General features: G+C 41.8%; 1 protein-coding gene across 1 annotated transcript in view; it reads left to right on the forward strand.

Moving 5' to 3' along the window:
• Nucleotides 1–10318: 10318 nt before the first annotated feature.
• LOC128511983 (transmembrane protein 47-like) overlaps nt 10319–17500 on the forward strand; it is a 10446-nt gene continuing 3264 nt past the window's right edge. The window contains exons 1-2 of the mRNA XM_053485048.1: nt 10319–10609; nt 17257–17397. Of these exons, the coding sequence (XP_053341023.1) occupies nt 10411–10609; nt 17257–17397 (340 nt within the window). The 5' untranslated portion in view covers nt 10319–10410. The remainder of the gene's footprint in view (nt 10610–17256; nt 17398–17500) is intronic.

Consider the following 17500-nt stretch of genomic DNA (forward strand, 5'->3'; position numbering starts at 1 on the left):
AAGGCACATTTGAAGTGTGTGTGTGTGTGTGTGTGTGTTTACGTCACTCACGTTCATTATTGTCTCGTGTTGTGTTTTTAACAAAAGACCTGAAGAGTCCACACAGTGTGAGACAGACGCGCCCTCTGGTGGACAAACCCACCCTTACCTGCTGATACGCCACGCCCTCCCTATGCTCCTGTACTAAACACATTTAATTAATGATGCTAATGATTTAGCACTGATTAAGCACACACTACTCGAGCTATTGGATTGATTTCCTGCTCTCAGCATATCACACTCTTCCTCGTTTGGCTCTTAGTATCTATTCTACACTGATCTGCCACATGTTTATCTTTTATTCATTTGTTTGCTTCAGCTGTTAGGTGTGTGTGTGTGTGTTTGTGTGTGTGTGTGTGTGTGTGTACACAATGTGTATTGTCAAGTTATTACAAATAAAATAACATCGGGATCCATGTGAGTATGTGCAGGCATACAAAAAGTGTACATAAAGTAATTGTAAAGTAGAGTAAGTAGCCCTGTGTGTGTGTGTGTCACATACTGTATACTATACTAGCTAGTGCAAAGTAGCAAGTACAGTGGAACCTTGGATTACGAGCACAATTCGTTCAGGAAGCGGGCTCATATTTATAGCGAAGCAGCTATGCTCATATCTACATAGAAACAGCATACATGAACTGTATCAGTCAGGATTTAGGCCTCATCACAGCACAGAGACAGCACTCGTTAAAGTAGTAAATGACCTCCTATTGGCCTCTGATCAGGGTTGTGTAACCATGCTTGTATTACTCGACCTCAGTGCAGCTTTTGACACCATTGATCATAGTATTCTTCTTCACAGATTAGAAAATGTAGTAGGAATTAAGGGTACAGCCCTCTCCTGGCTCAGATCCTATTTAACTGATCGTTATCAGTATGTAGACTTAAATGGTGATTATTTTGCATGTTCTCTAGTGGAGTTTGGTGTTCCACAGGGTTCAGTTTTAGGCCCACTGCTTTTTTCCCTTTACATGCTTCTTCTGGGCAACATAATCCGTAAACATGGTATTAGTTTCCATTGTTTTGCTGATGACACACAGTTATATGTCTCAGCAAAACCGGATAAGATAAACCAGCTTACTAAAGTTGAGCAATGTGTGCAGGACATAAGAGATTGGATGCTAATTAACCTCCGTCTGCTTACTCCTGGTAAGACAGAAGTTCTAGTCATAGGACAGCATTTAGCTAGAAGTAAGCTTTCTGATCACACTGTGATTTTAAATGGCCTTTCTGTTCCATCATGTACAACAGTAAAATACCTTGGTGTGATTATTGATTCCAGCCTTTCATTTGAATGTAGATAATATTACCAGGATAGCATTCTTTCATCTCGGAAATATTGCCAAGATAAGAAATATATTGTCGCTAAATGATGCAGAAAAACTATTTCATGCTTTTATCACCTCTAGGTTGGACTATTGTAATGCCTTACTGTCTGGTTGTTCAGCTAGGTCCAGACTTCAGCTAGTCCAGAATGTAGCAGCGAGAGTCCTCACTAGAACCAGAAGATACGGGCACATTACCCCTATCTTATCATTGGTTCCCCATGAAATTTCGCATTGATTTTAAAATACTACTCTTGACATATAAAGCATTAAATGGTCTCGCGCCGCAGTATCTGAGCGAACTGCTAGTGTCTTACGATCCGCCACGCCTACTTCGATCAAAGGATGCAGGCTGCTTATCAGTACCGCGTATTACGAAAACTACAGCTGGGGGCAGAGCTTTTTCTTACAAAGCCCCAAAGTTATGGAATAGTCTTCCAAATAGTGTTCGGGACTCAGACACAGTCTCAGTGTTTAAGTCCAGGCTAAAAACCTATTTATTTAATCAAGCATTTTTATAAATAGATTAGCCTTAGGTAAAGGAGCAGATCTGGGGGACTCATGGACGTAGAGTATTATGGTGAACTGGTATGTTTAGATGCTGTCCTCCCAACTCTCATTGATCACTCAGGTTTGTTGACGGTGAGGTGATTGGTTGTTTTATATTTCAGGAAGCCCTCATGCTTGTGTTTCCTTCTGGCTCTCCCTTTTAGTTATGATGTCATAGTTAGTCCTGCCGGAGTCTCTGCTTGCACTCTACAGTTAATATACATTCACATTATACATTGTGTGACTGTGACCATACCTAACTGTTGTCTCCTATTCTGCTCTCCCCTCTTTTGTTCCCCTTCCACTCTCTCTCCCCCTCTCTCTGTCGAGCTACACATGTCGTTCCTGAGCTGCCAGTGATCCAGACTCCCTCTGCCCTCCGGACCTGTCTGACCCATCCTGGTGCCCCGCTTCTGGTTGGAGATCTCGTCACATGGATGCCCCGTGTGTCTCTTTGGGATCCGTCCGGTGTCTGGGAACGGTTTCACTCTACCATGAAGACGGTTCTGGCCTCGACTGGTGTTGACAGCTGTTTCTCTGAGGACTTGACTTGGCTGCAGTTGCTCGATAGTTCAAGACTGGAATTTTCTACAAGTCTACCTGGGTCTTCAATAACTACCTGGACTCCATATTAACATCAATTAACATCAGCTATTATAGCTGAACTGCCTCCCACCTAACACACTGTATAAATGCAGATTACACTATCACATCTTACACACAGATCACATCTACACTACATGGTTACGTTTACATTCTGGACCATTGCACAAAGACACTTTTTCTATGCATATTTGCACACCATTATATTTCTATCTGTACAGTATATTTTTATTTTCGTACAGCATATTTCTATTTTCTATTTTCAGTTTCTATTTTTAGTTCTATTTTTCCTAGTTAAATTTTATTTTTATTTTTATTTAAATTTTCTATCGTATTTTTTTTATTCATATTTATTACTTATTATAAGCTTTAATTCTCTTTTTAAGGTCACTGGCGGTCGTGTAAGCATTTCACTACATTTCGTACTGTGTATGACTGTGTATGTGACAAATAAAATTAGAATTTGAATTTGATTAATTCCTGCCCTCTGTTATCACCCAGATGAGGATGGGTTCCCTGTTGAGTCTGGTTCCTCTCAAGGTTTCTTCCTATTACCATCTCAGGGAGTTTTTCCTTGCCACTGTCGCCCGCGGCTTGCTCACCAGGGACAAACTGACCATTTTGATTCATACACATTCACATTTCATACAAACTTAAATAATTCTTTCGATTGTGTAAAGCTGCTTTGCGACAATGAGAATTGCACTATATAATGAAAATTTAATTGAATTGAATATTCCAAAACACTCGTACAAAAAAAAATAAATTTTCCAATAAGAAATAATGGAAACTCAAATTATTCATTCCACAGCCCCAAAAAATAAATACTATCTACAATATAAATAAATATTGCTTTCGGTTTGTTGGAGGCATGGTCTGCTGCATGTCTTCTGTGACATGTATACAGTACAGTACTAGATATTCCATTTGTGCAAATAACAATGGTTTAAAGACGGTTGTAAGAATTTAGTTTAAAAAACTTCAGAGAGCAGATTGCATATAGACAGTTCAACTGTTTATTAGGGTGATTGCTTGCAGAAAAAAACTGTTCCTGTGTCTAACAGTTTTGGTGTGCAAAGTTCTGTAACGCCTGTCAGACGTGAGAAGGTGAAAGAGGTTGTGTCCTGGGTGTGAGGGGTCTATAGAGATTTTTCCTGCCCGTTTCCTGGTTCTTGTAGAAAAGCGCTTGCTTTAATACGCTAGCGTTTTTATAGCAGAGACTCGTCCACAGTCTACATGTTATCTCAGAAATCATAAAATAAACATGTTACTGTTTGACAAAGGGAAGCAGATTATTGCTGATGTGGTCAAGTTTTCTGGGTGTGACGTGATGTTATTGTGGGACGTTTTACGAAAGGAGTCTCCAGTGTCAGCACTTTCTAACATGCAGAGGTAACTTATACTTAAGTCTTTTTAGGCGTATCGTGAGAGAATAATAAAATTAAAAACAGGAACTCGTCTCTCAGAGGATAAACCTTAACTATAAACTAATAAAATGTGAAGCAAGAATCATTAGGATGTTGCTGAAGATTGAAAGGAATCGCTCCCTCATGTGCTTAGAGGAACTGAATCCACTGAAAGTGAAACATCACCAGCAGTTATTCAACTGGTCCAGTTCGACTTTCACTTCACTGCACTGGTTTGGGAAGGTTGTTACAGTGCATGGGAAAGTATTCACAGTGCATCGCCTTTTTCACATTTTGTTATGTCACAGCCTTATTTTAAAATGGATTACATTCATTTTTTCCTCAGAATTCTACACACGACACCCCAGAATGACAACATGAAAAAAAGTTTACTTGAGATTTTTGCAAATTTGCAATATATGATAGAGTGGCCAGAGAGTCTCATCAGACCTGAGAATTTTGTTTTCCATGGTCTGGCAAACTCCAGGCGGGCTGCCATGTGCCTTTTACTGAGGAGTCTGGCCACTCTACCATATAGGCCCGATTGGTGGATTGCTGCAGAGATGGTTGTCCTTATGGAAGGTTCTCCTCTTTCCACAAAGAACCTCTGGAGCTCTGACAGAGTGACCATCAGGTTCTTGGTCACCTCCCTGACTAAAGCCCTTCTCCCCCGATCGCTCAGTTTAGATGGCCGGCCAGCTCTAGGAAGAGTCCTGGTGGTTTCGAACTTCTTCTACTTACGGATGATGGAGGCCACTGTGCTCATTGGGACCTTCAAAGCAGCAGAGATTCTTCTGTAACCTTCCCCAGATTTGTGCCTGGAGACAATCCTGTCTCGGAGGTCTACAGACAACTCCTTTGACTTCATGCTGGGTTTGTGATCTTTGATGCGCTGTGAATACTTTCCGGATTCACTGTATGAGTTTGGTTGGAAATTACTGTTACAGAGCTACAGTGGCATTTCCCCCTGTCTCCGCTGTGTTATATAAACCAGAAACGTGAAATAATTATCATCTCAATAAGCTGCCATGTTGTGAGCTCAAACCCAACTGCTGATGTTTGAGAAGCTCAGAGCAAGAGCAAGGAGTTCCAGCTGAAGAAAAAAAAAGTTTCTTAAACCTCACTTTTCACTTAGAACTGCCTGGAGCAGTCGCTCTGAGCTTCACGCCAAGGCGTCTCACACCACGCTGTGGTTTATTTTTGAGTGACTGACTGTGCTATTCCTGATATCCTTTATACATTCCCCACATTAGTATACATCTGCTGCAGGTCTCCGGTGGGTGGTTTTGGAGTTGCAAATCTCTGAATGTCTTTTTGTTGGTTTTTCTTCGCTCTAGCTTTTGTGTAGTGAGTTGCGTTTACACACACACACACACACACACACACACACACACACACACAATATTACTTCAACTTGATTGAAATTGTGGTGGCACAGGGGAGTAGCGGTTAGCACCGTGGCCTTGCACAACACTGGATATGGTGAGAAACGTGCAGGTGAGGAAACATTACACACACACGCACACATGAAAAAGCACACACACACACACACACACACACACACACACACACACGATCACATAAATAGATTACAAAACACAAACATAGACCAAGAAGCCAGAGATTAACGCTGACATGATGCTGCCCTCTTGTGGCCTGTAGTGGGACTGTCAGGGAGAGAGAGCAGGAACAGAGAAAAAAAAAGGCAAGAAAAAAAAGGCAAGAAAAAAAATGGGGGTTGGGGGGGGGGTGCTTACACTGTTTATTACTTTTTCATTTTTTTTCTGTATCTGTACTTTCTCTTCTCTTTTACTTTCATCCGTGTACTCTCTTTTTATTTTTTTATTTTTTTTTCTATGTTTATATTAAATTTGTTCCTCTTTAATTGCTTTTAACTGCTCTCCCTTTTTCTTCCCCTTTTTTACTTCTCTCTCAAAACTCTCCATCATCATCAATCTCACCTTCAGGTCTCTGTGTGTGTGACAGAGACAGAGAGAGAAAGAGAGAGAGAGAGGTAAAATAGAGGAGTGAAGCTAAAATGAGGGGGTACATTATCATTAAAACAAAACACTGCTACACAGTGCACACACACACACACCCACACACACCTACTTAAGAGGCAGGATAATAAGACAGCAAAAAAAATAAGAAGAAAATAGAGAAAAAAACAAAAGAACTGATCTATATATCTATCAGACAGATTTGTGTAGTGACAGATAAATAGATCTGTGTCTCATCTGTGTGTCACTCCATTAGTCATGTGTCTCTTTAACACACACCAAATATTCACCTCTCTCTCTCTTACACACACACACACACACAGCCTTAATCACGCATCTCATTACATACATGAAGTGCACTTAACCATGATCCGGCTGTGTGTGTGTGTGTGTGTGTGTATGTGTGTGAGAAAGAGAGTGTTGTAATGACCTGATTTAAATGCTCAGTGTGTTTTACATAGTGTTGATGCAAAGTGAATGATTTGCTATTAGTTTCAGCATGTTTGAGTTTGAGCCACACACACACACACACAGGTCAGAACTCTAAATGGAAGTGTTCTGCCTGCGGTTTCACTTAGAACCCAGCTTCAGAATAAAAAACGGAAACACACACACACACTGCTGAAGATGTAATTAATGAGAAACTCACTGTTTATTAACAAACAAATTACAATGAGTTTCATAAACACTGAATAATAAACTATAACCTGAGATATTAAACATTCTGAAAGGCAATGAATACAATTATTCTTAAAATAGAAATATCATTATAATAAATGATTATAACATCATTATAATGTATTAATAATAATAATAATAATACACAAAAGAACATATATATGATCAGACAGATATAACACAAGCAAACAAACAAGCAAATACTAAATATTTTTAAATAAACTCAGGGTAAAACTAAAAATAAAGTGCAGCCCAAAGGAAACGGAATGCGCGGTAACGCCATCAAAATATTTCCCGCCACAATCTATTGATGTTTAATGAAATTAATTAATTATTGTTAACATCCAAAAAAATCTACATTTCTGCTTAAAATATATATAATTATCCTTATAATACATTACTATAACACCATTATCATAAAGTATAATTAATATAAAAAGGGACAGATAGATGACCAGACATTTTAGTTATTAACTAAAAAATAAAGTGTAGCGCAAAAAACCGCGCATGCGCAGAAACGCCGTCATATTAATTCCCGCCCCGTTGTATTAACACTAAACTTAATGTTAATTTATAATTTAATGTGACAAACAAAAAATATAAACATTTACTCTTTCGAATTTACTACTGAGCAATTTTTTAAACCATTTCATACAAAAACGACATCATAGAAACCTCCCGGTGACGTCACTCGGTGAGTTCAGTCGCTACAAAAACGCGGTGTTTGTTTATTTGTTTTGTCGCTGTCCTGCACCACGCGCGCGTATCAGACCAGGTCGTCCCTCACGGCGTGTCCTCGGTGTCCCGCCCGGTGCTCTCCGCCTCCGTGTCCGCCTCACTGTCGGTGTGCGCGCGAGGGGTGTAGCAGGGCACGGGCGCCACGGTGTGCTTCATCCGGTACAGCGTGACGAAGACCAGCGCGAGCACGAGCAGCAGCAGGCACGCGAACAGCCCCAGGTAGAGCGGCAGGCTGGGCAGCGGGGGGGCGGCGCGCGCCGCGGGGGGCTTGGTGGTGCACGCGGGACGCACGGTGGAGCTGCGCGCCAGGAGGAGACCCGGAGGAGAAGGTGGAGGTGATGAAGATGCACGGGTGAAGCTCTTCCTCCATATGAGCATCATTAAGAAAACCAAACAGCACAGCGCGCGCCTCAACTACACAAAGCAATGCAACAATGTGTTTTTAATTAAAGCTTAAATTAAATCTTGTATCCACTTCCGCTCACATGGTGTTTTTATTTTAGTTATCGCATGTGCATTGGAAAAAAATGTCATGCGCGCGTCAAATAAGTTTGAGTCCCGTGATTTAATCCTCCTCTCTGAGTCCATGCGTAATGTGTGTGTGTGTGTGAGAGAGAGAGAGAGCGCGTCACGATCAGGGTTGCCAGATTCGAGCGATTGTTGCAACAAAAGAGTGATGCACTGTGTTTATGCACTGACCCCGGCAAAAATAATAGATAAAAAGAGTCACACACTCTAATATTTTGTTGTTAAGCCTTTTGCTCTGGCAAAATTAGCTTTTTTTTTTTTTTTTTTTTAAATATCCTTAAACATTTCAGGGAACACGAGACATCATTTTTATACATGAAGTCCAGACCTTACACCTTAAACCTTAAGCCTATCTTCGTGATGAAGACTTGAGAAGACTTTATGCAGCGGTATAAGATTCTCAGCAGGGTTAAAGTTCGGACTCCATGTGTGAAAATGAATAAAATTGTATAAATGAAATTGAATTGAATGGAATTAAATAACACTGTCTCCAGAGGCTTGTAAAGTGGACACTATGCTTAATGGGTGCATCGCTTCATGAGCTTCCCTTCTTACCCTGACACGCTCAGTCTGGACTCTTCAGGTCACATTACCTTTTTCCTTCACTCCAAAATCCAATCTTTATGATCCCTAGCAAACTGAAGCCTTTTTGCATATTAGCATCACTGATAAGAGGTTTTCTTATGGACACACAGCTGTTTAGTCCCAATCCCTTAAAGTCTCTTCGCATTTTGCATTGTGTACTGTCGTTTTTTTAAATGGTTTTATTCAGCGAAGCTTTTAAGTCCCGTGTTTTAAATCACGTGTTTTTAACCTAATTTTAGTAGTTTTAGCAATCTCCTTAGTTTTATTTTTTTCATGCATGATGCAGGACAGTAATTTGACTTTTCTGAAACAGAGTAACATCTTTGCCACGGTTGTGAAATAAACAAGAAGCTCCTCACTGCATCAGCTGGGGTTAAATAACTTGTTACAGCAGAACCACATTAATCACTTTAGTAATTATCCAATGGAATAGTTCTCTAACTATTCATTTAGTTACATCCAGGTGGTGACTTTGTCTTGGCTGGGCAGTGTATAATTATTAGGCCTACCTGCAGGGTTGCCAGATTGGGTGCACTGCTTTGGGTACACAAGGTCAAATTGTAGTGGTAGGTGAATTGTATCTAATCTGAATTACATGGGTGCATTAATTTTTTATTATTGATTCCAGTGAATTATGAGTTCCAATATACATTAGCCCTCTTCAGACAGGACTAGTTTTCATCATGGAGGTGTGTAATGTAATTACCTCCAGAATGATATACTAGGTCTCCATGTCCAGTTGTAGCTTTAGTGTCCGATTGTAGCTCCAGCCCATCACACACAGGATTAACCAGTTGGACCAAACCCCATGCTTGAGTAATTAAATCAGTTTACCTACAACAACACAAAAATATACAAGAATAATAGTAACAATAAAAAAAATTACAGAAGGAAACAGTAGCAGGCAAACAGGTTCGGAGACTGAAAAGGTGTGTTTCTCAGCAGGACAGCATCTGTGTCGGAGTGTGTGAGTGTGTGTTACAAGAGAGTTACTTCCTGTGAATGAGATGAAATCCTCTACAGTGTTACTGACTTCTGTATTAACACCAGAGGTTTATAGACAATAATATAATTTGAAGGCAGAAAGATTCTACAAACTGTACAGATTTGGTTTAACCTGTAATTATCACGGAATTATGCTGTTTATTACTCTGTGTGTTTGAGATCCAGTCATTGTTAAGATTATTGATGTATCCATGGCAGTTTCACTGTTTATAGCTCAAACACACGGAGGGTAAAAATAACACAATTCCCAGTTCCTACTTCCCACTTGTAGCCCTCGCACCCCTTCTGTCCGGCTTTATGGTCCAACCGTTTCCTTTTATGGTCATTACTTCCTGTTCCTGTTATCATTCTGTCTGTTTCATCGGTTACAGCTTTATTTTTATTTTTAAATAAAAATTCTGTTTTTGTAAACGAGTCAGGGGTCAGGGGTCAGGGTGTGTGTTACTGGATCTCCAGGTCTCTCTCTCTCTCTGTGTCACAGATGGTTCTGGCACCCAGAGTTCAGAGGTGTGTGTGTGTGTGTGTGTGTTCTTTCTCAGGAATGTCTGCGGACCATGTTCGCGTGTGTGTGTGTGTGTAAATGTGGCTCATGTGTGTTACTCAGGAATTGGTGTGTGTGTGTGTGTGTGTGTGTGTGTGTGTATCTATATATACTGTGAGTGTGTGGAGTATATTTTTAACACATATTAAATCACCAAACAGTAAATACTCCAACCACAGCCTCTCTCTCTCACACACACACACACACATGATTGGCCGCTCGGTGGCGCGCGAACTCTTTCATCGCTCACTCATTCTACCCGCCACGCCCCTTTAGTCACGCCCCCTAACTATTCACCAAACACAGTGTGCGTGTGAGAGACAGTCAGTCACACACACACACACACACACTTTCTCACTGTAAGTGTCAGAGATCCGCGGCGGTAGACCCGGTCCGGTCCGGTGTGTGACGTCATGTCTGTGACTGAGATGTACGCATTCGCGCGGCCGTTGAAGCTGCTCGCGCTGGTTTGCGTGCTCCTCGCGCTGTGTCTGGACGTCGCGGCGCTCGTGAGTCCCGCCTGGGTGACGGCGGAGGGGCACGCGCTGTCTCTGTGGGTGTCCTGCACCGACACCGGGGCCGCGTGGACCTGCGCGTCATCCCTCACTTCCGGTAAGAGGGACACACACACACACCGGGGCTCCTGGGGCACAAACACACCCGCGCCTACAGGGGAGGGGGTTGGGGGGGTACTGTCTGTCTGTCCCCCTGTCTGTCCCCCTGTCCGTCTCTCTGTCTGTCTGTCCCCCTGTCTCTTTGTCTGTCCCCCTGTCTCTCTGTCTGTCTGTCCCCCTGTCTGTCTGTTCCCGTCTCTCTGTCTGTCTGTCCCCCTGTCTCTCTGTCTGTCCCCCTGTCTGTCTGTCCCCCTGTCTCTCTGTCTGTCCCGCTGTCTCTCTGTCTGTCCGCCCTGTCTGTTCACCTGTCCGTCTCTCTGTCTGTCTGTCCCCCTGTCTTTCTGTCTGTCCCCCTGTCTCTTTGTCTGTCCCCCTGTCTCTCTGTCTGTCTGTCCCCCTGTCTGTTCACCTGTCCGTCTCTCTGCATGCCCCCCCCCGCCCCCCCCGTCTCTCTGTCTGTCTGTCCCCCTGTCTCTCTGTCTGTCCCCCTGTCTCTCTGTTTGTCCGTCCCCCTGTCTGTCTGTTCCCGTCTCTGTCTGTCTGTCCCCCTGTCTCTCTGTCTGTCTGTCTGTCTGTCTGTATGTCTGTACCCAGGTGTGCTCCAGATGTTTGTTTCTTTAGCACTGAAGCTAAATCTAATCCAGGTTCATCACAGGCGTGTCACAGAGAATGTAACAGTAACAGTAGGCAGCGTCATCACCGACCTTTATGTCATATAGTGATGTAACAGTAAGCATCTCACCCTCCTGTTCTTCTTCTCAGTTGTTAAAAAACAAAGAAGAAGAACAGTATATCAGGTCTTCAGCAACTTTTGTGTTAACTTGTAAAACTGCGTTTTAACGTTTTGTAAATGTTGTAAAGTCGTCAGCGATCAGGAGGAGAACGCTTACACACGAGAGTATCATATGTACATCATCATAACTCCTGTCCACTTAATGTTTTTTTGAGCTGCAGCGACTCGCAGGTCCACAGATTACAGAAATAAATAAATAAATAAATAAATAAATGATCCGGACTCCGGTTATATTAAAGCTTCTGTTAGCCGCTCTGTGTTATTAGCGCTTACCGTTCGAGACTCTTGTCTCTCCCCAGTCACTGCCGTGTAGATGTGTGTGAACGGATTACATCAGTCCGTCTGTAACTGCGGTTCGAGCAAAAATGGACGTTCCGCTTGTGATTTGCACGGAAGAACAGCAGCGTGTAGTGATGTGTTTTTTCTGGGGGGGGGGTTTTGTGATCTGACGATTTACCTGGAGCAGATCATAAACAGGAGTGTTTGGATATCTGCTAACTAAATTCAGAGCGATACTGAGGAAGGTGGAAGTTTCTTATAGGGAATCATTACTGGTGATGAGACACGGATTCATCACTACGAGCCTGAGAGTAAACGGCAGAGTCTGGAACGGAAACATCCTCAATCACCGACCGAGAAAACGCTCAAAAGTCAACCATCTGCTAGAAAATTAATCAACGCTTACAGTTTTCTGGGATTCTTGAGGGCCAGAAGTATTGGAACACCACCAGTAAAAAAAGGTTCGATGATCAACAGTGCTCGTTACAGTGAGACGCTTATTAAACACCGTGGAAGTGGACGTCTGATTAAACAATGAGGGTGTCGTGATCCCACGTGACGATGTACGCCCGCTCACTTCTTCTCCACACTGTCGACACTCTCGGGTGATAAGGCGTCCTCACTATAGTCCTGATCTCCATCAGACTTTCACCCGTTCGGTCGCCTGCTTCTGCTGTTAAATGTTAAAAACCTTTAAATATCAGAGTTTATTTTAGTTCACAGTGTTTTTCTTTTCCTTTCCTGTGAATAAATCTAATCAAGTGTTTTTACTCCACACTGATTACACGCTGTACTGAAAGCTCTGGAGGTGTGTGTGTGTGTGTGTGTGTGTGTGTGAGAGAGACCTCTCCAGACCCCAGTGGAGTGTCTTTGCAGTTTAAACCCCACGTATTAAACCTCGTTACACCTCACTGCGCTTTCCAAAATGGCCGCTGTGAGAGTAAACACCAGGCTGTGTGAAGTTCAGGGTGATGTTAGAGAGCTGACCGGAATTTCCACTGTGTTCTACAACACACACACACACACACACACACACACACACACACACACACACAGCATGGTCGCACACACATGGGTATATAGTTGATGTTCAATTTTTGCTTAAAACGTTCTTTATGACACACACACACACACACACACACACACACAAAGCTTCACTTCACAAACTTAAACACATTATGTACCTGTGAGTCATGACTGTGTGTGTGTGTGTGTGTGTGTGTGTGTGTGTGTTTAGTAAACTGATCCTAAAGTTACACTCAGAGCTGAACACTGCACACATTCATACTGGTGTGTGTGTGTGTTAATGTGGTCACTGAACTGTTACTGTGTGTCTGACTACATTGTGTGTGTGTGTGTGTGTGTGTGTGTGTGTTGCTCTATAAACAGCTGCAGAAATGTGGAGAATTTACACAGTGAGAATTTTCTACACACACCACAGAACAATAGAGCCCCTGTTACTGACCCTCCGTCTGTCTGTCTCTCACTCCTCCCGTCTGTCCCTCCACCCCACTACCTGTCTCGCTCACTTTTTAGCCTGTCTCACTCTCTCACTCCCTTTTCCCCTTACTTTCTCCATATTTCTGTCTGTCTGACTTCCTCTGCCTGTCTGCCTGTGTTACTTATTCCGTGTGACTGTCTAACCTTCCTCAGCATGTCTGTCTCACTCTTTTTGTCTCACTTTCCTCCTCTGTCTGTCTCACTCATTTTATCTGCCTGTCTTATACCCTCTGGCTCTCATTTTGCATTTTGACTCTCTCTCTCTCTCTCTCTCTCTCTCTTTCTCTCTGTCTGTCTGTCTTTCACTCAAATCGCCCACCTGTCTCACCCACCTTTTTCTGTCTCACTCTTCTTTTGAATCCCTCTCTCTCTCTGTCTGTCTGTCTTTCTGTCTTACTCCCCGTGTTTGTCTCATTCTCTATCTCTCTCTCTCTCTTTCTCTTTTTTTGATTATTTTTTTATTATTTGATTATTTGGGGTGAAAGGTCAGGACCCCAGGATTCTCTTCCACCTCCACCTCCACCTCTTCTCTCTCTCTTTTTCTCTCTCTCTCTCTCTCTCTCTCTCACACACACACACACACACACACACACACACACACACACACACACCACACACACCTGATGATGTGTGCAGACTATTATCACTAACAATTTAAATTAAATTAACAATAACTAATGTAATAGTCAGCTAACGTTAGCGCAAATTAGCTAACATTCGCCCAAAAAAACTAGCTAGGTAACATTACCGACAATGTCTAAGCAATGCTAGTTAGCTAAAGTTGACATTGCTTATTTAGCTAACTAGCTAGTTATGCTTTATCTTTGCTAGCCGCTAATAAGTGTAATTACAGCGAGACACACATAAATGTCAATAATAGATTTATCACATTCACAAACACTTTATATTTTAGCTTTAATGTTTCTTATAGTGAAAAAACACAGTGTAGAGGCCATATGAGGAAAGTTAGATATGTTTGTTTTATTCTGCGTAGCGGTGAAACTCGAGAGCGCCTCACGCTGCTGACGGAGAGCCGGCGTTCAGCAGCAGCCGTATCGCGTTTCTCTGCCTGCGAGAGATAAAATACCACAAATGGGAGATGAGGCGAGAAACCTAAGAGAAAGAGAGGGAAGGAGGGGTCTGTTATAAAAGAATATATCAGTAGAAAGTGTGTTATTTACAGAATTCATAACATTGCGAAGGCAGCAGAACAGCGAGCCTCACGGTGTCCTAAAAGATTTATAATCACAGGTTTATACGGAACATGACATCATTTTAGACCCCTGGCTCGTTAACGTTAAAGAAACAAAAGTGTGTATGAAAACAGTCTCAGAGTTAACCAGTTAGGATCACCAGTACGTTATTATCGCGATACCTCGCTGCTGATTATTATAAGTACAGTGAAACCTGTTTTGTAAGTGTTCCGCAAGAGAGCAAAGATTTTTAATAAATTGTGACTTGAAAAACGAACATGTCTTGGTTTACAAGTACCGAGTATCATGTATCACGAATGCGCTTCTTGTTTTGACGCTGAGCGTGACGTGATCACAACTGAGCCAACGGTTTTTCTCTCTCTTGTGCTGCGGAATTGTGGGTAATCGTCTCCCCTGCTGGTTCTTACTGTCTTTTACTGGTGCAATCAACCTCTAAAACATCTTTTATTTTGTGTTTGTAAGCGTGTGTACTGTTTCTTTGTTTACTGTGCGCGTGTAATTTGACATCGTGCTGGTTCACACACTCTCTCACGGGATGGGGGGGGTCACACACACACACACACACACACACACACACACACACACACACACACACACACAGTGCCTGCGTGTATAAACGGAAACACTAATCTGTCGGGATTATTTTTCTTTTTTTTAAAAAAAGGTAAAGTGCAGGTTAATTTGTTTTATTTTTACTTTAGATTTTGTGTTAATTATTTTTGTGTATTTATTTTTTGGGGCTGTGGAACGAATAATTTAAGGTTCCGTTAGTTCCAATGGGAAAATTAAATTTGGTTTACAAATGTTTTGGAATACGAGCCCGCTTCTGGAACTAATTATGCTCGTAAAAAAAAAGGTTTCACTGTATCATGTTTTTATAAATATCTCAATTTAACATGACATTACAAGTTTTGTTACAATTTTAAGATCTAGAACCTTAAAAAAAAGTTTAGTCTCTGAAAGTTTTATCCCTTATTAAAATTGGATGTAGTGCGTCCTTTATAACGTCCTTTATCACTTAAAAATCAAGCCCAACATTTAAACATTACAAACTAACTTTACATACTTGTTACTGAGCAGCGCGTATCTCTGCCATCTGCCGTAATAATTATTTCTAAATAAACTTAGCAAATAATTCACTCCTACCGCACGGATGTTTTGTGACCGGTGTAAGTGTGTGTAATGGGCGGGTTTGAGCCTAATTCAAGGGCTGAAAAGGACGATCCATAAAAACGTGTTTCTGTCGCGCCACTCAAAAGTTTGTGCACAGAATCAGGTTAAAGTCCAGCGTGATCGGTCGTGTCTGATCAAACTGAAAACCAATCAGTTCTGGTCACCGAGTATCTTCATTGTAAATGCAATGAATTATTTGAGAATTTATTTTTGTTGATGAATCAGCACACATAATTGTGATTCACAAAAAAACATTCAAATAAAACCAACAATAAACAATGAAATAATAAAATAAACAACAAACGGCACCCAGAACTGCACATCTTAACTGGATCGATTTGGATCTGCGTTCCAGCGCGCGCTCTTGTGCGTTTCCTCACTATGTGGTTTACTAGCGCTGGACAAAATCCGTCTGAACAAAAACTTGCTAGAAGCATGGCCACGGAGCTCCTCAGGCTATTTATTACTTCACTGACGTTGTCAGGTTAGTTGTACACTTGGTAGATCAGCATTGTTTCGAAACGCACGTACAGGGATGAAACCTATTTTCCTCATTCACAAACTCCACCGTTCCAGCAGATGTTTTCAGCAGTGAAAACAACATTGGTTTAGAAGTTTGTGGCTGGCGTCCCAGCGCGCGTGGTACTGTACACACGTTTCCTCACCATGTGGCAGACACGCCTACTTAGATTGACTCACCAAACAGAACATCTTCCTGTGTTTGACGCTTGGCAGGTCTTAATTTCTCAAATAATTAAGATTTAAAATAAACCTTTAAGTAACATAAAAAGCTCTTACACACTGATATAACGTCTGTTTACACTTAAATATGCAAATCCATGATTATTTCTCACTGAGATGCCCAACCTATGTTCATTACGTATTAAGGAGCGAGTTTAATTAGTAATTAAAGCTAATAGCTGAAAGTGACCTTCCTCCTCATTTGCATAATTATACATATTAATGATGACATCTGAAGTCTAATGACTGATACGCCGTTAAATGACTTTGATGTTTGACTTTTAGACAGAGCGCCGTTGATTTCAGTTTTCTTTCTTCCATTTGTGTTGAGCTCTGAGGATGAGCGACACCCCGGCTCATCACTTAATGAAATAGGAGTTAGTGAGAGTGCTTATGACACGCACAGGAAGACCCTCCCGTTTGGAGATACCGTAGGATTATTAATGAGGTTTTTGTTTGGAGTGTTTTTTTGTGCTTTACACTGTTAACTGATTTGTATGTATTTTCACGCGGTTCTGTCCCTCGTGAGATGGCGTCATTACAATGTTAGCATAGCAGGTAGCTCGAAATGAAGCTGAGTGGTTCAATTAATACCCTGACCGTTTAAAATGTGTGAAGTTTAAATCCAGGCCGCTGATTGGTCGGCTGCTCTGGCGCTCCTTATGACAATAACTTGCAAAATTCTAAACATTGTGTCAGTGTTTCAGTCGTTTACACTTTAATCTGATTAAACGGTTTGATGATATAAATGTCTTGTGTTTAACCACACCCCAAGTGGGCGGAGACTCCAGACATTAAAGAGTTTAAGTAGGTAATTAGAATTAAGTATTTTTTTTTACTGTGTATATAAAGAAAGCATGTTTGTAATTTCAGTGTGTTTCATGACTGACTAATGGGACTAGTGAGTGACTATGCCCCGCCCCCTCGTCTCTGCCCCTTCCTCAGATTGGCAGATCGCGACGCTGGTGCTAATGTTAGCCGGAGCGTCGATTACACTGCTGTCGTTTCTCGTGATGGTGATTTCATTCTGCAGGGGAACAAACAGGAAGCACTACCGCACCGTCGCCATGTGTCTCTTCGCAGCAGGTAAACACACACACACACATATACACACACACACATATACACACACACACATATACACACACACAAATCCCTTGTTCTTGTTGGTGAGCAGAGAGAGACAGCT

The sequence above is a fragment of the Clarias gariepinus genome, chromosome 24, assembly GCF_024256425.1.
Source record: "Clarias gariepinus isolate MV-2021 ecotype Netherlands chromosome 24, CGAR_prim_01v2, whole genome shotgun sequence".
In the NCBI taxonomy this organism is placed as follows: Eukaryota; Metazoa; Chordata; class Actinopteri; order Siluriformes; family Clariidae; genus Clarias; species Clarias gariepinus.